This window comes from Perognathus longimembris, chromosome 1 (genome assembly GCF_023159225.1).
Source record: "Perognathus longimembris pacificus isolate PPM17 chromosome 1, ASM2315922v1, whole genome shotgun sequence".
Taxonomy (NCBI): domain Eukaryota; kingdom Metazoa; phylum Chordata; class Mammalia; order Rodentia; family Heteromyidae; genus Perognathus; species Perognathus longimembris.
In genome coordinates this window covers 81,385,277-81,410,085 of record NC_063161.1, presented here as the reverse complement: position 1 = coordinate 81,410,085, position 24,809 = coordinate 81,385,277, and the positions used below count along the sequence as shown (strand labels likewise).

Here is a 24,809-nt window from a genome sequence, read left to right as displayed (position 1 = left end):
GCTGTCGCGCGCACTCCCCGCGATCACCCGCCGTGCAGTGCGCACCGGCCGCTCGCACCTGCTGCCTGCACCTGCCACGCGCCCCGCTCGCAAGGTGCTCAGCATCCCGGCCCCAGCATGGCGGACCAGGCGCCCTTCGATACGAATATCAGCACCGTGACCCGCTTCGTCATGGAGGAGGGCAGGAAGGCAAGCGGTACGGGTGAGATGACCCAGCTGCTCAACTCGCTCTGCACCGCCGTCAAAGCCATCTCGTCCGCCGTGCGCAAGGCGGGCATCGCGCAGCTGTGAGTTGGGGCCATAGGCCAAGTCAGTGTGTCCACCTGGAGATCTGCCCAGCACTCCACCTTCAACTCGCTGGTCTTCCTGCTGTTAACCTGTCTGCCCATGTGACAGCTGATAATCTTTCTGTGGAAGCTTGCACTACTGACTGTACACCCCCCCCCCATTCTTTTTTTCTCTTGGCCTTGGAGGGGACCATGGGGGGGAGGGATGTCTGTCTCCCAGGTGCACATCTGCCTCCATCCTGCATCTCCGTCCTCTGGCCTGAGCAGCCTTGGTACACCTCTTAGCCCCCTCATGAAAATGGCTACATCTTTATCCCAATTTTGCCCTCAGAAAGAAAGTGCCAGCTTTGTCTTTCTTTCCCCTTTTATTTCTAGATATTCTGCATATACTTGGAATTAGGGTTCCAAGTTGACTTTCTTTTTTTTTTTTTGGCCAGTCCTGGGCCTTGGACTCAGGGCCTGAGCACTGTCCCTGGCTTCTTCCCGCTCAAGGCTAGCACTCTGCCACTTGAGCCACAGCGCTGCTTCTGGCCGTTTTCTGTATATGTGGTGCTGGGGAATCGAACCTAGGGCCTCGTGTATCCGAGGCAGGCACTCTTGCCACTAGGCTATCTCCCAAGCCCCCAAGTTGACTTTCTAATCCGGTATCTCCTTGACCTAAACAAGTTTTGTTAGAAACAAGTGCCCCCACCCCTTTAATCTGGGAGGAATCCTGTGTGCCCAGAGATGTTCTTTACTTTCTTCCTTTCTTTTTCTTCTTTCCCCTTTTCTTTCCCTGTGTGTGTGTGTGTGTGTGTGTGTGTGTGTGTGTGTATGTCTGTGTGTGTGTCTGTGTGTGCAGGTACTGAGGCTTGAACTCAAGGCCTGGGCACTGTTCCTTAGCTTTTTCCACTCAAGGCTGGTGCTCTACCACTGTACCACATTCTCACCCCTTCCAGCTTTCTGGTGGCTAATAGGAAATGAGGATCTCAAGGACTTTTCTGCCCTGGCTGACTTCCAATCAGGACTTTCATATCTCAACCTCCTGATAGCATTCATTGACAAAAACATCAAACCATTGGAAAGAGCACATAGGAAAAAGTGAAGCCCACCTCACACAAATTCTTGGGAGTATACACTTTTAATAGTTATCTGGTTAATTTCTTGGTTACTTTTTTATATCTGTGTTGCCAGTCCTGGAATTTGACTCAAGGTTCAGGTGCTGTCCCTGAGCTTTTTTGCTCAAGGCTAGCACTCTGCCACTTGAGACATGGCTCCACCTCTGGCTTTTTGGTTGTTAATTGCAGATAAGAATCTCACAAACTTTAGTGCCTGGGCTGGTTTTGAATTATGATGATCAGATCTCAGCCTCTCGAGCACTAGGATTATATGTGTGAACCACTGGTACCCAGCTCCTGGATACTTCTTTATGCTCATGTAAATTTATACATGAATATATTACTATATGTAAACTAAATGAGGTCATACTTAACATATTTTTTCTGCAGTTTTGCTTTTCATTCCAACTATATGCCCTGACATTCATGTTATATTAGTGGGCATATTAATTTACCTCCTGTTTTCTGGTGGTACTTAAATTTGAGCTGAGGACTTCAGGCTTGCTAGTAGGTAAATGCTCTATTATTTGAGCCATGCACCAAAATCTATCTCCTTTTAAACTGTTGTGTGTTGCAGAGATAGGTCATGGATTATAGAACTATTCTTCTATTAATAGGCATTTAAGTTTTCACTGCTCTGTGACTCTTTATAGTATGGGAACAGGTGTTGATACCTGGCTGGTGGAGGGGACCAGAAGCTGGACTCTTATGGGAAAGTAAAAATTTGACTGTTCTCAGTATGACATGTCATCAAGCCAGTAGCAATCAGACAAGATCTCTAGCCAGGCCTCCAAATTATGTTCATTACAGGCTTTGATATGTGAAGAGCTACATGCCTGCAAAGAGCTAATTAGTGCTAAAGATTGGCCTTAGCTCCCAGAGGGATGGGATGGGTGCAGATGTGCAGATTTGCACAAATCTCACTCACCAGAGCCAGTTGTGAAGCTTATCCATGGTATCTCTTTAGGAGTCATCAGGAGTTGGATCGTGGAACCGATTGTACTCATGCTCTCCCACTCTCTTTCTCCATCTCTGTCAACCCATCTGATGCATTGTGGTCACTTTCATAGAAGGATAGAGTTAGAACTTGCATGAAACTCGTATGCTAACTAGCCCAGTTCCCTCTTGTAGGGATGAGGAATCCAAGGCCAGAAATATGACTTGGCCTTGCTCTTTAGAACCTCAACTTGGAGGTCCTTTTGCTACACCACACAGTCTTCCTTTATTAATTTCTTATTTTTTTTTTTTTAGGAATCATGAAGCTTGGCTTGGATATAAAACAAGGATAGAGTGCTTACCTAACATGCAAGAGGCCTGGTGTCAACCCACAAGGCACCACAGAAAAAGCTCATCAAACTTTAAGTTTCTCTCATGCATTCTTGAGTTGTTTTTTGTTTTTTGGGTATTTTTTCTGCTGGTACTTGGGATTGAACTCAAAGCCTGGCATTGTTTCTTAGCTTTTTTGCTCAAGGCTGGTGCTGTACTACTGGAACCATAGCCCCATTTGTAGCCTTTTGATGATTAGTTGGAGATAAGAGTCTCATGGACTTTTTTTTTTTTTGGCCAGTCCTAGGCCGTGAACTCAGGGCCTGAGCACTGTGCCTGGCTTCTTTTTGCTCAAGGCTAGCACTCTGCCACTTGAGCCACAGCGCCCCTTCTGGCCATTTTCTGTATATGTGGTGCTGAGGAATTGAACCCAGGGCCTCATGTATAGGAGGCAAGCACTCTTGCCACCAGGCCATATTCCCTGGTTGAGCAGTTAGGATTACAGGCATTAGCCACCAGCACTGTGCCATGAATTGCTTCCCCCCCTTTTTTTTGTATGTATTAAGAACTACATTCCTAGCCAGGAGGCAATGCCAGTGCCTGTTTTCCTAGCTCCCCAAGAGACTGAGATCTGAAAATCACTGTTCAAAGCCAGCCCTGGCAAGAAAGTCCATGAGGGGAAAAAGAATTACATTCCTAGGAGTGATTGCCTTTTAGCAAGCATAGCCTTTGGAGCCCTGTTCCCCTTGGCTTTTGTTTACCTTCTCCCACTGTGGAGGCAGAGCATGTGGAGGTGTGGCCAGCCTTCTGCTCTTCTTGTAAACAGTGAACAGCTTGGAAATCCAGCTAGGGAGTTCATGGTTCAAATGTCAGACTCAAGTGTTGTTCCCATTCCTGTGGAGAAAGTGGTTTTCTCCCAACTTAAGTTTATGGCTTTGTGGAGCTGAACAGTAGTTGGCTTCTCCTTGTACTAGTTTCCAAACCACTGTCTGAGGGATTCATTGGTTTTATTCTGTTTAACAAACTGGACATTCCCCCTGCATACATTCTAGAAGAGAGCAAATAATTCTGAGGCTACTCTGTTGTAAAAATGAGTTAAGTGTAGAAGTAGCTATAAACACAATGGGAGTTCTAAAAGATACTTTCACAGACTTTTTTTTTTTTTTTTTTTTTTTTGCCAGTCCTGGGCCTTGGACTCAGGGCCTGAGCACTGTCCCTGGCTTCTTCCCGCTCAAAGCTAGCACTCTGCCACTTGAGCCACAGCGCCGCTTCTGGCCAATTTCTGTATATGTGGTGCTGGGGAATCGAACCTAGGGCCTCGTGTATCCGAGGCAGGCACTCTTGCCACTAGGCTATATCCCCAGCCCCCTTTCACAGACTTTTAAGTCAGGTGCAAAGGATAGTAGAGTATCAAGACCAGCCTTTGCACAAAGCAGGAAAGATGGTCACAGGGAATGAAGGGTGCAGGACAGTTCTGTCTGGGCAAGCATGTGAGCAAGTGTCTTAAGTTGGGAAAACGTTTCTGTAACAGTGGCTCATTCAGTGTGACCAAGGCATTGAGTAGGCAAACACGTGCTGGGATGTTTGTGGATATGCCATTGTGTCGCATTGACATTTTGTGGGTGTATTGGGGTAGCATCCCATGCATTCCTTTGAAGGCCAATGTTGGAAGGAGATGGAAAAGGTTTTGAAAGGTGCAGGATAGTGACATAGAGGTCCATTTGGTGAAGATAAAGCTAGATGCATAGTGTTGGAAGATAAGTCACATGGAAAACCAGTTGAAAATGTTGAGGGGCAATGGGAGCTGCTGCAGAAGGGAGAACTTGGGTGAAGTTGAAGTCCGAATGTGGGCTAGATGAACACGACAGATGTGGGGGATGGGGAAGGTTCTCAAAGATCGCATCTTGTAATTGACAGTAGAGCCATGCCCCTTAAAACAAAGCAAACAACCAGAACTCTCAAGGAGGAGCTGGTCTTCTGAGGCTGAGGGTGGGCAAGAAGATAATTTGAACAATTTTGAAACCTTGAACGTGGGGTTCTATGAGCTGGAGATGTCTAGCCTGCATCCAGCTGTGCCAATTTGACGTTTAGGCATAGAGAGTTCATTACAGGAACATACAGGTCACAGTTTGGAAAGAGGAGCTAGGCTCAAATTCCTGGCTCTGCTACTTAATGTCTGTGATGATATGGGTAGATGATGAAAATCTCTGAGCTTCAGTTTCCTGCTTATAAGAGAGAGAGAGACAAAGCTATGTGCCAGTGTCTCATGCTTATAATTCTATCTACTCAGGAGACTGAGCTCTGCAGATCCAGGTTGGAAGCCAGCCTGGGCAGAAAACTCCAACGAATCACTCAAAAACAGGAAGTGGCTCAAAATGGCAGAGCACTAGCCTAGAGCAAAAGAGCTGAGGGATAGTGCCCAGGCCTTGAGATCAAGCCCTACAACACACACACACACACACACACACACACACACACACACACACACATGCACACACACAAATTTTCTTTTTGTTAATTCAATAAATATTTATTGAGTATATTCTGTAAGAAAGATGCTGTGACAGGTACTGAAGAAGTTGTAAACACAACACAGTCTCTGCTATAGTCTAATGTTAAAATACAAGGTCTTAGTCTGGCATGGTGACTCACTGTTGTAATCTTATAACTCAGGAGGTTGAGATAGTATGATCACAAGTTCAAGGTTAACCTGGTTTACATAGTGATACTTAGGACAGCTAGGTTTTTAAGGCCTAGGGAGTTGTGTGAGGATGAACAGACTTTATTCATCAGACACTAAGGTTGTCATTGTTCTCCTAAAGACTATATTCATATTCTGTTCTAGTTAACTATTTCTCTGTGTCTTGCTGTGTTTTTCTCAGTGTCAGCCCACATGTATGTAAGTCAGATGTGTTCTAACTATGCTGCACTTCAAACTGGTCATTGGCATTCTTCCTGTCATATTCACATTATATCCAGAAAAGTTACTTTTGTGAATGATGACCTCTCTGTTGCCTGCTGGAAGAACATAATAAAGAAGTTCTGTTAATTTGGAATTAAATTAATTAATTTTGGGATTTTGAAATTGCCCGTCAGCTAATATATGCCTATGCTTGCCTTTATATTAAACAGTGTAGGACACTAAACCGTTGGACATTGTGTCATATGCATTGTCTATTTCTTGGCATAGCTTCTCCAGATGACCAAAGAGTGAAATGAGATTCCTTTTCCATGAGAGGTGCACGAGCCATCAGGCATCTTTCTATCATCTGTCCATTTGCAGCCCACGAGTAACAAAATGCAAGGGAAGGTTGGTGTTTGTGACCTTGAAAGTTGCTTGGTTGACTCCTCTTCAACCTATTTCTGACTGACCCTTGGATGTTCCTGTCTGGGTGAGTGGTTGGTCATTTACCACAGAATCAATCAATAACAAACCAGTGTTCCCTTGGACTTTAGTGATAAGGATTAAAAGTAATCTACCTCTTTTTTCTCAGTTTGGTATCCTGAAAACCAGCTTGGTTCTTTTGCATGCTGTCTCAGGTGCTGCTGCTTACACTCTTGTGTTGACATGGAGAGGAAGTGTTCCTAAATCAGTTAGTAGGTCAAGAAGGTCATGGAGTTCTGGGCCCTATGTACAGCAGTCAGGCCCTGGCTCCCATCCTGGTGTCTAGTCCTGTGTTTCAGAGATGCTGTTAAAGGTGGCTTTAAGTCTACATGTAAACTATCACAGATGCAATGGTTGAGAAGTGGCCCACCCTATTTTGCTATAAAACCTAGGCTGGACTTGAACTTGAGATGCTCTTGCTCTGAATCACTCTGCCCATCTGATTTACAATTTCAGATTCCCTTTTATTAAAATTACTCAGAAGATCATGTGTAACTATGTATGTAATTATATATTAATTTCACAAACTGATCAAGATAAATGTAAAGGCTTAGAAATACGTATCATTATGATCTGGATGCTGGCTGCTCATACCTGTAGTGTTAGCTACTCAGGAAGCTGAGATCAGAGGTTCAAAGCCAGCCCAGGCAGACAAATCCAAGTGACTATTATTTTGAATTAACCAGAAAACACACACACAAACACACACGCACACACACACGTGTGTGCACGCACACCAGTGGTAGAGGTATATGGTTCAAGCTGTACAATGCCTGCCTTGAGTGAAAAAGCCACATGGGAGCATACGTCCCCAAGTTCAAGACCCACATCTTGTCGCTATGTTTAGTGTTGCTTAGTGTTTTCTACTGTCAAAACAAAGCTTAACTTTGACTTACATAGGTAGAAGGCAAATATCCTGGCTCTTCTAAAATGGCACAATTTAAAATAGTGTCCTAGATACTTGAAGCTTTTGAAAGCCAGATGTAATCCACTATCTGGAAGCAGCTTGTTATAATGCCCTGATGGGGTTCAGGGGTTTGGCTTGCTGGCAGTCTGGCTTCCCTTCTTTCTGTGGCGTGGAGGACATTTAAATTCTGTCCCCACATTAGTGGCCAGTCATGCTCAGGCTTAGCAGGTAACCCTTGCTTTCTGCCCAGTGTTTCTCTGGGAAGGCCGAGAGTGTTTCCTTCCAACAACTTTATATTCTGACATTTCTCCTTCAAGACTAACAAAGAAGAGCTGGAGAAAAGCCCACGACATCTTTGCCTTCTGTTAGAACTCTCATTTAAGACAAGCTTCCTCCATAGATCAGACCACTGTCCTGCACAAACAACTGCCTCTCCTCCTTTCCTGAGAGTAGAGAGAGGAGAGTTAAGGCCAGCATTGTACAATTTGCTTACGTCAGCCATTTCTTTACTGTTGAACTTTGTGTAGTAAGGTATTGCTGGCTGAAAGGAAAGGAAAGCTTTTTTTTTTTTTTTTTTTTTAAATTAGGGTTGTGTAATGTTTTCCCTATAACCTAGTAGCCCATTTGTTACCTTATTCCTTCTACAGGGAATAGATTTGGAAAGAGCCAAGGTCCAGGCCTAGTGTGATCTTGCACACATGTAACATGTGCTCTCCACACAGTCACTAGAATATGTGGTGGAGGCCCAGGTAATCAAGTCTTCAGATGCTTGAGGAATCATGACTGATCAGCCTGCTAGGTTCATTATTTTTAAGATGGAGTTTTGCAGACTTGAGTAAGAGTTGTTCTCAGTTCTTTGATGGAATTTCTAAGGGCTTTTTTCTCCTGTCAGCCAGATGCATTACCTACTTCTGGCTTTCCCTTGACTTGTGGCCATGAGTTATCTTGGTGACTTCTTGCAGCTCTTCTGAGGGTCCTGCTGAGGTGTACAGGGAGAAATTACCCAGCTTTCTCTGTCACCATGGTTTTGTATCCTCACATAGTGCAGCAGAGTGAGAGAAATAAGATACAAACCAACACCCTTCCTGCTACCATGGTGATATTATTGGCTGACAGCTGACAATTCATTCTCCAAATCCGGTTTCAATTTTCAAATCACTTTATTTGCATTTTTGAAGGTTTTTTTCGTGTGTGTGTGTGTGTGTGTGTGTGTGTGTGTGTGTGTGTGTGTGTGTTTGCTTGAACTCACTATCCTTTAGCTTTTTTGCTCAAAGTACTTTACCTCTTGAGCAATAGCTCCACTTCTGGCATTTTTGCTGGTTAATTGGAGATGAAATTCTCACAGATTTTCCTGCCCAGTGTGATCCTTAGATCTCAGCCTCCTGAGTAGTTAGGCTTGTAGGCCCGAGCCAGCAGTGCCTAGCTTGGATTTCTTTTTTTTTTTGGCCAGTCCTAGGCTGTGAACTCAGGGCCCGAGCACTGTCCCTGGCTTCTTTTTTTGCTCAAGGCTAGCACTCTGCCACTTGAGCCACAGCACCACTTCTGGCCATTTTCTGTATATGTGGTGCTGAGGAATCGAACCCAGGGCCTCATGTATACGAGGCAAGCACTCTTGCCACTAGGCCATATTCCCAGCCCTAGCTTGGATTTCTTGATGCCAGTGCTTACCAGGGAAGCCCTCCTGTCATGTGTTGTAGGAAAGTTACACAGCAAAGGACTTTGGGGCTTGATGGGCCTTCCTGTTAAATGGATGGTGGGAGCCTCACCATATTAAAGAGGAGTTTCCAAGTCCTTCCATTTCCTTATAAATGGGGCAGTGTAATTCTTTCTGATAGAGACATAGGATTCCACTGAGTATATGTACCACATTTCCTTCCTTCCTTCCTTCCTTCCTTCCTTCCTTCCTTCCTTCCTTCCTCCCTCCCTCCCTCCCTCCCTCCCTCCCTCCCTCCCTTCCTTCCTTCCTTCCTTCCTTCCTTCCTTCCTTCCTTCCTTCCTTCCTTCCTTCCTTCCTTCCTTCCTCTCTCTCTCTTTCTTTTTTGCCAGTCCTGGGCCTTGCACTCAGGGCCTGAGCACTGTCCCTGGCTTCTTTTTGCTCAAGGCTAGCACTCTGCCACATGAGCCGCAGTGCCACTTCTGGCCATTTTCTATATATGTGGTGCTGGTGAATTGAACCCAGGGCTTCATGTATATGAGGCAAGCACTCTTGCCACAAGGCCATATTCCCAGCCCATACCACATTTTCTTGATCCACTCATTTACTGAGGGGCAACTGAGTTTGTTCCATATTTTAGCAATGACAAATTGTGCTGCGATGAACATAGTTGTGCTGTTGGCTTTAGAGTGGTCTTGCTTATAATCTTTTGGGTAGATGCCCAAAAGTGGGGCTGCTGGGTCATAGGGGAGCTCTATGTCTAGCCTTCTATACTGAGTGAAGTGAGCCAGACCCAAAGAAACATGGACTCTATGGTTCCCCTCACAGAGAATAATTAGTACATGGCTAGGATAGTCCTAGCAGAAGATCACTATAGTTCAAGACCTATGCCCGTATGAACACATAAGATGATTCTAAGCAAAATGAACTTCAAGTTATGGAAACAAGTGGTATATCACTATTGTAGTTATTGTAGTTAACATGCCATGTGAAACTGTGCCCTTTTTTTCTTCTTTTTTTTTTTTTCTATATTCCCTTCCCGATAGCTCTATAACTGATTTTGGTACCCTGGATATTGAGCTGGTAATGGGCTGGTTGGGCTTTCAGCCTCCTACACTGTAAGATCAATAAACTTCTTTGCTTTCCAAGGACCTAGCTTCAAGTGCTTTATTATAGCAATTCATTTTATTATAGTAATATATCGTATTAACAATATAATAATTATAATATAATTATATATTATAATTATAAATTATTATTACAAATATAATATAATAATTATAGTAATGTATAGTATTATAGTAATGTCTGAGATTTAACTTTTCTACCTCAGCTTTTCACCATCCCCTGGAGCTGTCCTCATCAGCTTGTACATGCTAGATACTAAGGGCTTTGGCCAAGCCCTTTGTGTCTGTTATCTTATGGAAACCTCTAACACACCTGGCAGATGGCATTTCCCTTTGGGCACATGCAAAAAGGGGGAGAGAGGTTCATGGAGGCAAAGGGACTTGCACAGCTGAGGTGTGAAACAGGTCTGTCTTCATGTCTGTATTTTTGTGCATCGTGACTGCCCTTATAAATTAGTAGTAACTTTTTTTTGGTCTGAGACTGGGATTTGAACTTGGTACCTGGTACTTTCATCTACCTGAGCCATGCCTCCAACTGCTTAGTAGTGACTTTAATGGTGGGAATCTCAGGCTGGGCAGGAGAGAAAACCATTGCTACTGTGGCCAGTGAGAATGTTACATTTGGTTTGTGGCCTCTGTTAAGCCCCTCTGGCCCACCCAAATCCTGGTTGGCTTTTTCTTTTAGCAGTGTTGACTTTACCATTGAGTTCAGAAAGAGATGATGTGGAAAGAAACAGAAAGCTCCAAGACCTGAACTGTGGCTGTAAATCTGTTACGTCGGTTGGTCTTTTCTTCATGAACTAACAGTGTCATCATACAGAAGAGGCCAGGAGTGGGGCTGCAGGGATGGGATACAACTTCCCAGGCTGGGAGAGGGTCACACCAATATGGCTGATGCTGACAATTGGGCTGGATAAGACAACTGGAAAGACTTCCCAGACACAGTCAGACCAGACAAGCAAGGTATTTGGGTTTGGATGGTTGCTAGGATTGGCTCTTTTGTTTTTTTTTTTTTTTTTTGGCCAGTCCTGGGCCTTGGACTCAGGGCCTGAGCACTGTCCCTGGCTTCTTCCCGCTCAAGGCTAGCACTCCGCCACTTGAGCCACAGCGCTGCTTCTGGCCGTTTTCTGTATATGTGGTGCTGGGGAATCGAACCTAGGGCCTCGTGTATCCGAGGCAGGCATTCTTGCCACTAGGCTATATCCCCAGCCCCAGGATTGGCTCTTTTGGGGGCATAGAAATAAAGCAAGAGCTCCAGGATCCTCCACACCTTCTGTCCTCTAGGATTCCTTTTAGGGGGTGGGGACCACAAGAGCAGCTCATGCTGTGAGAGGAAACATCTCACTGCTTACTTGCCTGTGTAGTTTGGAGAAGTCCACAGGCATCTCAGAATCTCCTCTATAAGATAAAGAAGTGAAACCCCAATCAATGTTCCTTTTCTTTTAGGATCTTTTGAGTTATAAAGCCATAGCATTTCTTGGGTTACTTGACATCCAAGTCTCTTTGCAACTCCAGTTTCATTGCTTGTAGAGTCTCTCTGTCTCTGTCTCTCTATCATCTTGTGTCAGTACTGGGGCTTGAACTCAGGGCCTAGGCATCAGCCCTTAGCATTTTTGCACAAGGCTAGCACTCTTACCACTTGAGTCACAGCTCCACTTCTGGCTGACTTTGAACCTCCATCCCCAGATCTCAGCCTCTTGAGTAGCTAGGATTACAGGCATGAGCCACTAGTTTCTGGGCTTTGTGGGGTCTCTTAACTAGTTAATTTAACCCATGCATTGGGGATAGTAATTGGATCTTGGTGGAAAAACAAAGAAACAAAAAACCCTCTTGACTTTTTCCCATATGAAGCCATATTCACATCTATTAATCAGTAGTTACACACTTTATTTGTATTATTAAAATTAACATTTTATGGGAGTATGGGTGGGAGAAGTATTTTAAGACTCTTTATGGGTAACAATGAAAAAGAAAAGATGAAGAAACAGATTTGACTACACATGGCATACCATGACAGATATTGGCATTTGGGGGTGAATAACAGCATTTCTCCTGCATCCAGTACATGAATACCCTTCTTATATTGTTTCTTCTATGCCACATACCTCCTTTCCTTTGTTCTAAATCCTAATACCCACTCATGTTCGGTGGGTTTGTTGGTACATTCTGGTGGCTCTGACATTATGATTGTTATTATTTGTGGTTTTCCTCTCTCTAGCTATGGCATTGCAGGATCCACCAATGTGACAGGAGACCAAGTTAAGAAGCTGGATGTCCTCTCCAATGACCTGGTTGTGAACATGCTAAAGTCATCATTTGCCACATGTGTTCTCGTATCTGAAGAAGATAAACATGCCATAATCGTAGAACCCGAGAAGAGGGTGGGTCTGAATTTCCACTGTTAAAGATTTTGAATGTAGCCACTTTCCTTCTCAGGTTCAGCAATGACTTCTTTCTGCAAGTTCTATTCCTAGGACTTACGCATTGTCTCTCTTGCCATCTCTTTGCTGAGTTCACCTTATGACTGTGTCTCACACCTGTCCTCCCACCTGTAGCTCATGCTCTTGCCATCTTACCCATGGTCTCCCATGGCCTATTTCTGTTTCTGTCTTTTCACCGCCTATGTTCAAGGCTCTTCAAAGACTGGCTTCTACTGACTGGCTCTTTCTCTGCATCTCCACTACCAAATTCCCTGCCTTCACACCTGACCCTGTTGCTAAACTAGACTGTTCCAAGTTTCCTTCACAGATTCATGTGTTGGAACCTTCTAGAGGCCTCTTGGTCTGGTCTCTCTCTCTCTCTCTCTCTCTCTCTCTCTCTCTCTCTCTCTCTCTCTCTCTCTCTCTCTCCTCTCTCTCTCTCTCTCTCTCTCTCTCTCTCTCTCTCGTGTGTGTGTGTGTGTGTGTGTGTGTGTGTGTGTGTGTGTGTGTGCAGGTCCTGGCACTTTAATTCAGTCCTGGATGCTGTTACTGCGTTCTTGTACGCTATCATTTGAGCCACAATTCCATTTCTGGAATTTTGGTGGGTCATTAGAGATAAGAGTCTCATGACTTTCCTGCCAGGGGCTGGCTTTAAATCATGATCCTCAGATCTCACCCTTTTTTTTTTTGCGGTGGGGAGTGTATCACTAGTCCTGGGACTTGAACTCTTAGGCCTAAGTTCTGTCCCTGAGCTTTTGTCTTTAAGGCTAGCATTCTACCACTTGAGCCACAGCTCCACTTCCAGGTTTCATAGTAGTTTTAGTGGAGATAAGAGCCTCACAGACTTTCCTCCCTGGGCTTACTTTGAACTGCAATTCTTAGCTACTTAGCCTCCCGAGTAGCTAGGATGCCAGGCTTTAAAGCCACACATGTCACAACATAAAAATAGAGCTTGGGAAAGATAGACACAATTAGTGCTGAAGATTCCAGCCAGCTCCAGCTGTGTATTACATGGCTCTCTGGTGGTTCCACTAGAGCAGATGATTTCCTATCGGGCTTATACCAGGAATATTGTACCTCATGCAGCACCTGTAAGGTGTTGTTTCTTCTTCTTCTTCTTCTTCTTCTTCTTCTTCTTCTTCTTCTTCTTCTTCTTCTTCTTCTTCTTCTTCTTCTTCTTCTTCTTCCTCCTCCTCCTCCTCTTCTTCCTCCTCCTCCTCCTCCTCTTCTTCCTCCTCCTCCTCCTCCTCCTCTTCCTCCTCTTCCTCCTCCTCTTCCTCCTCCTCCTCCTCCTCCTCCTCCTTCTCCTCCTCCTCTTCCTCCTTCTCTCTTCCTCTCTCCCTCTTTCCCACCCTCCCTGCTTGCTTGCCTTCCTTCCCTTCCTTCCTTCCTTCCTTCCTTCCTTCCTTCCTTCCTTCCTTCCTTCCTTCCTTCCTTCCTTCCTTCCTCCCTCCCTCCCTCCCTCCCTCCCTCCCTCCCTCCCTCCCTCCCTCCCTCCCTTTCTCTCTTGAACTCAGAGCCTCCTCCTCTCAGTTGGCCTTTTTCCACTGAAGGATGATACTCTACTATTTGAGTCACACCTCCACTTCCAGCTTTTTTTTCTGGTTAATTGGAGATAACAGTCTCATGGATTTTTCTGCCTGGGCTGGTTTCAAACTGAGATTCTTAGCTCTCAATCTCCTGAGTAGCTAGGATTACAGGAGTGAGACGCGCTAGGATTCTAGGAGTGAGAAAGCAGTGCCAGGCTGAAACGTTTCTTATAAGGCTGAGTGATAGGAAAGTCTTTGTAATGGAATTGATTTCCTTTTACAAATAAGTAGGAAATGGCTACTCTTGTTTTTCTTTTTTCCTTTGGCTGTCAGGACTCTCAAATCAAATTTGTGATAGAATTCTGTCAATGATGTAAGAAATTATGACTTACCTGTATTTGATTACCCTCTATACTTCCTATTCTAAATCATATTTTTCCTCTTCTACATGGTATTTTATCTAATTATCTTTAGGTACATACATATTTCTATAAATGTGTGCAAATTTCCTCATATCATCCCTGATAGTATAAAAAATAAATGTGAGATTTCTTGAGTTTTCTTCTGCAACCCCACTTTTATTGCTTAGCGTATATACTCTTCTATCTTCCTGCAGTATTTTGAGGTTGCATTTTTTTTTTCCTTTGCTCAGGGTAAATATGTGGTCTGTTTTGATCCCCTTGATGGCTCTTCCAACATCGACTGCCTTGTGTCCATCGGAACCATCTTTGGCATCTACAGAAAGGTAAAATGTGCAGCAGGTATCTGGTTTGGGAAGAGACGTGAAGGTGACACAGCCGTCCTGTCCCACAGTGGTGGGACAGTCAGAATGTGCAGTGAAAACTGTGAGGCCTGGGAAGATTTGTGTGCAAGTGCTCAGACTTTTCTAGCATGAATTGTATAATGAGAGCTACAGAACTGTTAAGGAAAAATCAACTCGTAAAACATAGATGGAAACAGAAGGACATTTCACTCTTTTATCTATATCTTCCTTTTATGATGGAAAATGAAATTTAAAAAGACACAGCAGGTGTAATGATGACATGGTATGAACTGGTAATTTTAGCAGTTTGATGACAATTGAGATTATATAAAAAATGAACCTTTAAGGCCTTTAAATTAGAGGTCTGCAAAGTATGATACACCCCCCACCCCAATGCTCTACTCCAGGCCCAATACAGCTCGCTGCCTAATTCATATGCCCTATGAACAAAGAATCATAATTTAACATTTTTAAATGGTGGAAAAAATCTGAAGAATAATATCTTATTGACCCATCAAATTTATATGATGTTTATTCAGATAAAAATGAGTATACAAATCACTTTTATTGGTGTAAGGTCATGCTCATTTAATTACATTACATTAATTACATTGTCTTTGGCTGGCTTTGATTTACACCATGGGAAGTAAGTAGTTGCAATATAGACTATATGATAATATATGAAGCCTAAAGTTTTTACTGTCTATCTGTAGACAAAGTCTGCCAAACCTGCTCTAAGTCACAGATAATACACTGAGGCAGGACATGAAGTGAGATTCCTGTTTTGTGTCTTGCGACTGCATCAGAGAGAAATCAAGCATATAGACAAGTAAAAAGTAGAACAAACACCTGTAAGGCCATCACAAAATGTTATACAATCAAAAGCAAGTCCCATTGGCTTCCGTTCTTGCTTACTTTTGGTTGCTTTTTTATGATACCCGGGACCTTGGGCATGCTAGGAACATACTCTACCACTAACCCACACCAGTGTTTCTTTATCTAAACAATGCAGTGGTTTGCTCAGCTTCGGTCTATTCTAGGGCACAAAGGCTATAACTTAAGAAGTGAGACTCACAATATTTGAACATCTAAGATTGGCTTAGTGTCGCCTATTATACCTCTCTTCAAGCATATGGGTTTCATCTCTTTCTTAAGTCATGCCAGGAAACATGCCATTCCTGCAATTGACATAGACATAGAGAGATGTCATTTTCCCTGCCAGGCATCTGATCTAATAGTATAATGAGAGAGAGATTTGCCACAAAAATTATTCCATGTGGATGAAGAATCATGTAACCCAAACTAAAAACATCACTGATACTTGCCAGCCTCATTTTTCATCTCAACTTTCCCTCCCCAAATTCTCTTAAGGAAAAAAAATCCCTAGCAATTTGAGACACTGGCTATCCACTGAAAATATCAATCCTCCTTTGCAAAGTAGCTTGAGTTATGAACCGTAGACCAACCAATTAGTAGCCACAATCTTCTCAATTAACCAGTGTTTCAATTCAGGCAGAGTATTTAAGGTGAAAGATTTGTTTGGAGATATTTTGAGGAAGAAACTATCCAAATGTTAATAAAGAAGGCAATTAACAATAAGAAAAGACAATTTAGGAAGCCCCTCAAGATGTTCCTGGCCCTAATAGTAGTCAAACTGGGTCATGTGACCTAGAAGCCTGTGGTTTTAATGGAAACAATAAGAACAATAGGACTCTTGTAGATACCTTTTTGTTAAATTTTTGTAGTAAGCACCTATGTATATGTTGATATATGTTTCTTTTGGATTTTGTGTATGTGTGTTGTATGCCACGTTGGAAGCTGAACTCAGGGCCTGGGCACTGTCCTTGAGCTTTTGTGTTCAAGGTTAGTGCTCTACCACTTGAGCCACAACTCTACCTCCGATTTTTGGTGGTTAATCAGAGATAAGAGTCTGATGGACTTTGTTGACTAGGCTTGCTTTGAATCACAATCCTTAGATTTCAGTCTCTTGAGTCGCTAAAGTTACTGGTGAGAGGCACTGGTGCTAGACTTGTTTTTAATTTTTAAATTGAGACAATGGGCTGGGTGCTGGTGGCTCACATCTGTAATCCTAGCTAATCAGGAGGCTGAGATCTGAGGTTTGCAAATTAAAGCCATCCCGGGAAGGAATGTTCAAGAGACTCTTATTTCCAATTAACCACCAGAAAACTGAAAGTGGCGCTGTGTCTCAAGATGGTAGACAGCTAGCTTTGAGCAAAAATAGCTCAGGACAGCACCAACAAAAAAAATGTTGAGACAATCATACATATTTATGGGCTAACCACATGCAAATCATGTTAAGCATCTTTCTCTTCATTTATCATTTCTTCATGGTGAGAACATTCTAAGTCCTTTCTTCTAGGTGTTTTAAAACACAGTCCATGATTGTTAATTATAGTCACCCTATTGTGCAGTAGAACACCAAGGCCTATTTCTTCTTTCCAAGTAAGACTTTGTACATTGCTTAACCTGTCTCCATTCCACCTTCCCTCCTACTTCCCCAGCCTGTGATAATCACTCTTCTACTCTCAATGTCTAGGAGATCAGCTCTAAAATTGCTTCTTACTGTGTGAGTCATAGTCAAACATTCAAGCAGCATCTGTCTTACCCTGTAATGACTCAGGGGAGATATTCCAAATCCCTGATTTTCTGAGAATTTCTTTGATGTAGGAGTTGTCTGACCATACTACTCAGCAGGTCTGTGCTGTGACTGATAAGAGCTCATGAAATTGATTTCCTCACCAGACTCTACCCTGGAGGCCCACGTTAATTTGTTTAAATGAAGATGGAGTGGGCAGGTGAAAGACATTGAAGCCTGTAAATTAGATTCTATTAGTGGGAGCTGGCAAGAAGGCATGCTGTTTTTTGGAAGTGATAATGGAGAGATGAGGGAATATCGAATTAGACAAATGGGAGGAGGACCCTGGTGGAAGGAAGGCTGCAAATGCAGGAAGTGGGGGTCTGGTGAGAAGGCTGTGGTGGTAATGTAATCAGGATGCTGCTGATGTGAACATTCAGCCCCTGTGGGAAGATGCCCTGTTTTATTAGAAGAACACCTTAACATGCATCCTGCTAAATTGGGGGAAGAAAAAAATACTCCACAAAACTTGTTTTCTTTTGTTCTAGAAATCCACTGATGAACCTTCTGAGAAGGATGCTCTGCAGCCAGGACGGAACCTGGTGGCTGCGGGCTACGCCCTCTATGGCAGTGCTACCATGTTGGTCCTCGCCATGGAGAGTGGTGTTAACTGCTTCATGCTGGATCCGGTGAGCCATCTAAAGGCAGGCTGGGTGCTTAGTTGATGACTGTGAGGTAGTTTCCGATTGTGTGTGTGTGTGTGTGTGTGTGTGTGTGTGTGTGTGTGTGTAGTAAGTGGTATACAGAAGTGGGAAATGAGGCCCATGGAGGACTAACAGTGTGACATTCAAGCAGGGAGGAGATAGGACAAAAGATGATGGAGGTGAGAAATGATATCTGTACTGAGCATGAGAGAGGTCTTTGTTTCAAGATGAATTTATTTTTTAAATAAGACCACTCTCACTCTAATGAGCAAAATGCCCACGGAACCCAGGCAGACCATATAACTGATTGAAGTACAATGGGGAAAGAAGGGCTGGAGACTGAGGTGAGCCAATGAGGTCTAGCAGTGGTCATAAGTTGGGAATGGAGCCCAGTCTTGCCAAGGCTTCAAGAAACACTGTATTAACAATAACAACAACAATAGTAATGAAATGGTAATGTTTTTAGATGTGTGAACACTGTGCTGGTCAATTCAACTATACAAGAGGACTTGAGCAGCCTGGTAGATGGTCCATATAACCCCCACTATATCCATTTCTAACCTTTCTAGCTTAGCATTCAATGAGAGGCAGTTTTCCTCAGGTGAGTGGTATCCCAGATGAAGCAGCCGATGCCATTGTTCAAATTAGCTCCCAAATCTATTTGTGCTACGTGCCTGCACACAGACCTTCAGTTGGCATGTGTGTGTGTGTGTGTGTGTGTGTGTGTGTGTGTGTGTGTGTGCGCCTTACTGACTTCTCACAAAGAGGAGTCCCTGGGGCCATAAAAAATGTTCACTCACAGTTTTAATTTGTGGATGGTTTCTCACATTAGTTTGCCCATTGTTTATTTATTCAGTTAGATGACAGTTCCAATACAGCAGGTAAATTAGAGAAAAGAATCTCTTTAAATATTTGGTGCAATTAAACTCATCACTGAAACAAGCTGGAAAAAAATAAACTTCAGTACATTGACACATTCACTAAGCATTTGGTCCAGGATGCCAAGGGAGAAATAATTATGTTTAGAAATTGTTTTAGAAATGTGTTCATGTACAAGCCATTAATGGAACAGTGTCTTTTGCTGACAAACTGAACACAGAGTACTAGAATCCTGAGCGCAAGGCTGGCTGGTTCCAGGGAGGCCTCTTAGATCGTATGTGTGGTGACTGATATAAATCAGACCAAGGGTTGATCCCTGAACAGAGCTGGACTTTCACCTCCTTGGAAGCATAGACATTTAATAAATAAACAAAGGCAAGGGCATAGAGCTAGTTAAAATGTCTGGGTGAGGTGAACTCGGGAAAATAGTGGCAGAATCTGAGCAAAGTTTAATCTGTGCCCAGGACAAAGCTTCTGAAGTCAGTGATATTTGCTGATGTGTTGCCTGCTTAGACATCTACAGCTTCCCTAGACATTCTTCTGGTGCTTTCATTGCTACCTTCAAGTCATGGCCTAGGTCATATAGAAAAAAAATCAAGTCTCTTCTTGTTCCTAGTTTGCAGACGCTGCCTGCAGGAGTAAGTTTCTGTGTCAATACTGTTTTGTCCTCCTCACATCTAAACAAGAACAAAGTAGGTGGTTGTAGTGCTCTGTTGCTGGCTGCCAGCCCTTCCTTGACTTGAATCCTTCAATTCACTGTTGCCTGGTGCAGCCGAGCCGCCCTCTGGAGAGAGGCCGAGTGCTCCTCTGTGGTGTGGCTGCTCCAAGAACAGGTTGATGGCTTCTGCTAAAATGATTGCCATTGCATTGCTAGCAGCCTTTAACTTTCAAGGAGCTTTTATGTCTCTTGTCTCTTTATCTAGAGACTCTCTTCCTTTGCACCTGGAGCCAGGACACTCAGGCTGGATACTCAAACTGGGTGCCTGGAGAGCATGGCTTCCAGAGCTTCGCACGCAATGCCTGCTGCTGGTTACAAGATGGCGTCCTTCTCTGTATATTTTATTGAGGATATATACATATATGTACATACATGCACACATATATGTACATATATACATATATACACATATGTATATATATATGCATGTATGCATGTGTTTTCGTTTTACTAGATGTAAAAATATTCCTGTATTTGTGGCCAAAATGTTTGGAAATACAAGAATAACAAAAGCATTAAAAGGTGGCTAGAAGTATGGATCAGTGATTGAATACTTTCCTAGCCAAGTATGAGACCTTGAGATCAAACCCCAGTACTGCCAAAAAAATAAAAATAAAAAGGCATAAAAGTTAAAAAGAAGCCAGCCATCAGTGGCTCATGACCAATCCTAACTGCTTAGGAGGTTGGGATCTGAGGATCACAGCTCAAAGCTAGCCAGGGCAGGAAAGCCCATGGTACTCTTATCTCCAATTCACCACCAAAAAGCTGCAAGTGGGAGGTAGGTATGGCTCAAGTGGTAGCGCACCAATATTGACCAGAAAAGCTAAGGGAAAACACCCAGACCCTGAGTTCTAGCCCTGGTACTGGCACATACGTGTGTGCCCATGCACACGCGTGTGTACCCATGCACACGCATGTGCGCACGCCCACATGCACACATAGACAAGTTAAAGACTTTCTCACAATGGTACTTTTCCATGACCACTGATAATTCTATACTCCCTCTCTGTTCTCCTCCTTTTCTACTTCAACCCGCTCCAGGAACTAGTGTTTGAGATGGGAATAAATAGCTGGCCTCCCTTAACTACCTCTCTTCTCATTAGAGCACTTGTCCTTCCCATGGCAGGTTTTTATCTTGTAGTAGTCTGTACCTCTCATTAGTCCAGAACAGTAGTTATGGGACTCTTGTCTACCAATTCAAGTCTCCTTTGAAGAATAAAACCCTAAAGGCAGAAGCCCTGGGCTGGGGCTGTGTTGGGGGAGGTGTACTGAGATAAATTGTATAGCAAAGGTGTGTGACATTCTGGGACTCAAAACTCAAGGCTCCATTTTGCTCTACAGCAACACATGAAAGAGATGACTTACCAAAGGTAGAAATATGCTATAGTCTCCTGTCTGTCCTATACCAGTGTTGTGTGTGTGTCAAGTCATTGCACTGGATGCACAATTCTTGTTGCTCAGATTTTGTCCTTGTGTATAAGATTTCTTTCTTGTTCCACTGAAAACATTTGCAATCCAAGATGAAGGTTCCCTGTTGACTTCTCCAGCACCCAGTTTCACCTACCCTGATTTCCTTTCACTCGTCATTACTGTCTGCCTTCACCTTGTTCACAATTATTGAAGCAGTTGGCTGGAGTCACTGGTACTCAGCCCAGCCAGCCTACTGAACATCTTGGGGCAGACAGCTCCTCATTTGGAGCTTGGGGCAGACAGCTCCTCATTTGCATTTCCTTCCTTGTTTCTAAGAGCATTGGAGAGTTCATTTTGGTGGACAAGAACGTGAAGATCAAAGAGAAAGGGAACATTTACAGCCTTAATGAGGGCTATGCCAAGGACTTCGACCCTGCCATCACTGAATATCTCCAGAAGAAAAAGTTTCCCCCAGTAAGTGTGGGGCACAGAAGTGAGTTGGTACAATGACCAGGCATCTGGTATGAGGGGCAGCTCTTGGGGAGGGGTAGCTGTCCTTTGAGAGGAAAAGGGACTGTTGGGGGTAAAAAGAGACCTGAACCACATTTGGGACTCTTGGCTTATGAAGAAATAAATTGCAGGCTACCAGTGGCTCAGGCCTGCAATCCTAGCTGCTCAGGAAGCTGGGGTCTGAGGATGGCAGTTTGAAGCCAGCCTGGGCAGGAAAGTTTGTGAGACTCATATCTCCAATTAATCACCAAAAACAATGGAGGTAGAGCTGTGGCTCAAGTAGTAGAGAGGATAGCCTTGAGCTAAAAAACAGTCAGGGACAGCACCCAGGCCCTGAATTCAAGCTCTAGGACTGGCAACAAAATAAAATCTAGGGGCTGGGGACTGGAACTTTTTGCTCTGAGATGTCAGAATCAGTCTATTTCAGTCTTGGTAACTTGGCACAGGAAAAGAAAGTCAACCAAATGTATGAGCTCATGGCAATCAAGCATTTTTCACTCCTGAGGTCTATGATCCTCAGGACAAATTCACTTGGTTCTCTCATTTAGAAATGTCTAGTCTGTGATGGTTTTCTATGAGTTGTCACACAATGAAGAGTGTCCATATTCTCTCTAAAAAGCTAGTGGATAGAAGAGAAGAGGCTGTAGAGGTGGCCCTGTGAGGGATTGTGTGATTTGCCATACCCTCATTCCAAAGCCACTGGCAGCTGCTATGTTCTGAGACAGAGACTATTAGCAGGGCATCCAAGGTCCTCAGAACCAGCTCCAAACCTTTCCAGCTTGATTAGCTCTCCTTTCCCTTTTCCCAGGACTCTCCTCTCACACCCAAGCCCCGCATGGGCACACCATCAGGCCCTTTTGCCTTTGCGGATGCAGACCCTTCTAGAAAATGTGCATGTCCCCTTCTGCCCACCTCTGTAGCTTGGCAAAATCCTTCTCAGTCTTCAAAGTGATGCTAAATGGTAACACTTTCATGATACCTGCCCTGACTTCCTAGCCGATTACATTCGCCCTCGTTGATGCTTCTGCCGGTAATTAGAACTTTTGGGAGATGTAGGGGAGGCTGTCTCCATTACTCCATTTCCTGATTCCTGGAAATGGAGCTTTTCAGCCCATTTCTTAGCACATTTTGTAAAGTGCTTGATTGTTTATTTGTTATTTATTTTTGTGGTACTGAGGATTGAATCCAGGCCTTGGACCTATTAGGTATGTGCTCTGCCACTTGAGCTGTGTCCCCTTCACCTCTTTGCCAAATGGTTGTGGGTACAAATAAGCCAAGGTGACACACAGAGAAGGCCCCTTCATTTGCTGCAACCCTAATAATTGTTCTTAACTTTGTAGGATAACTCATCTCCATATGGTGCTCGGTACGTGGGCTCCATGGTGGCTGACGTTCACCGCACTCTTGTCTATGGTGGGATCTTTTTGTACCCTGCTAACAAGAAGAGCCCCAGTGGAAAGGTATGCACATCCCCTGAGAAGTGACTAAGAGCCATGGGTTTCTACCGGCCTGCAGGATTCCACTTACGATAGCTGCTCTGCTCTCTGGGTGGTTGCAAATTATCTGTGGCATATTCTGTTTTTTTTTTTTTTTCTAGATTCAAGGGAAAGCCAGACAATACCAAGTACATGTAAAAATACTCTCCTGAGAGTCCTTCTAAAGCTATGGGGCAAAAGAGAATTAATGGAGTTATGGTCAGGAGGAGATGAAAAGTGCTTAGAGTTTCCAGTGGGTATGTGGTTTGGCTTGCACAAAATGAGTTCCATTCATAAAGCAAAATGAAATAGTCTAGTCTTATTACCAAGGCAGCAAATCAAATATGTATTGCAAATGGAGGTCTTCTTTGATCACTTTCAAAAGGCATAAAATAGAAATAACTAATGAACCTGACATTTGCTACTTGGAAAATGATACTGTTTAGGGAAGGAAAGCATCTCTGGGGAAATCTAGAGCTTTCAGGTAATTTTCCCACTGACTGCACAGGCCCTGTGTGGGCAAGTTCCCAGCAAGCCACAGGAGGGGACATGTTTTTTCATGTTGGCTAAGGGACACCTTTTCTTCCATACAAGGTGACATTGTGCTTGCTTAAGTATTATGACCTCTTTATTATCCCCCCCCCCCCCCAGTGGACAGGTTGCCTGCTTTTCTATGTGAGAGAAAGAATAGAGTAATAATTCCCTTAAGATAATTAGAAATGGATGTATTTGGGATGTGTTTAGATCTCCCTTTATGGCACATACTTGGTGTCAACTTTCATCCAGACATTCTTCTTTACTTAAAATACTGGTCTTGCTGTCACCATCCCAAGCTATATAATTTACCTACCTTAAAGCACTCTTCTTTCTAAGGCTTCAGAAAATGGTTTTTAACACAAATGTTGAACTCCTCCTCCTGTTTCCCGCACCCCTTCATGTCTGGCCCTGACACCTATATGGAAATAGTCAGGAAACACCTGCACAGAGCTGTCTGCCCAGTAAGCAGACTGCATGAAAATGCATATGATAAAAAAGTTAATATTTAAAAGTAAATGCCAGGATGTATAACATACTAAATCCCAACCCTGAAGCCTTGGGAGGATTGTAAAAGGAATGCATAAAGAATTGCAAACAATATTACACTGTTTGGAGGAGCCAGTCTGCTTTCCAGATGTCTGCAGCCAGACACTACTGTGGATTAAAAAAAAATGCTTTTAGAATAGGCAAAGCTCCATCCAAAACACACCCAGGATCGCTCATTAAGTCCAGTTTCTGAGCAATAAAGCAAAGGGAACCATCAAGACTGCCAAAATGTCATTCTGTCCCAATTCCAGGTGGTCTACCTCACATTTGCATTAGGCAATCTACGGCTGGCAATAGCTTGATGAATGGTTTTATTTAACCAAATGGCTTATTCATTTTGTCTCAGGTGCAACCACTCACAGAAGGAAAAAGAGTATTAGTTACCTTGGAAACTCCCACCAGCCATTGCAGTGCTTTGAGAGTGTAGAACAAGTCCCCACGCTCTAACATTGGTATCTGATCTTGTTTTCCAGTTGAGACTGCTATATGAATGCAACCCCATGGCCTATGTCATAGAGAAGGCAGGGGGGCTGGCTACCACTGGGAAGCAAGCTATATTAGACATCGTTCCCACTGATATACACCAGAAGGCGCCAGTCATCTTGGGGTCCCCAGATGATGTGAAGGAATTCCTGGAGATATACAAGAAGCACACTGCCAAATGAAGAGATGGCCTTGCTCTCTTCACCTCTGAAGAATGATCTTTCATGTATCTGGACCTTTAATCTCAACAGCACTACCCAACTCTGACTGTGCCGTGTATATTCCTAGACAGCCTGGATATTTTTACCATCCAATGAATGCCCTTTACTTTCTGATGCTTTCTAACCCAAATGCTATCTCTGTAATGCCACTGGTGGCCAAGTATATTTTAAGTGAACAGAGGAGAAATGAATATAGTCTTCCTTTGTAAAAGAAGTCGTGACTGCTTTGTGTCAAATAATGATGGTAATAACAAACACACAGAACAAACGCATTAAACAATTCATTTAATCTTTG

General features: G+C 43.6%; 1 protein-coding gene across 1 annotated transcript; it reads left to right on the top strand.

Moving 5' to 3' along the window:
• Positions 1–24,809, top strand: Fbp1 (fructose-bisphosphatase 1). Its single transcript, XM_048330930.1, has 7 exons — positions 1–287; positions 11,942–12,104; positions 14,325–14,417; positions 17,580–17,720; positions 21,079–21,216; positions 22,593–22,712; positions 24,284–24,809. The coding sequence occupies exons 1-7, from the start codon at positions 118–120 to the stop codon at positions 24,473–24,475; spliced, it is 1,017 nt and encodes a 338-aa protein (XP_048186887.1). The 5' UTR covers positions 1–117; the 3' UTR covers positions 24,476–24,809.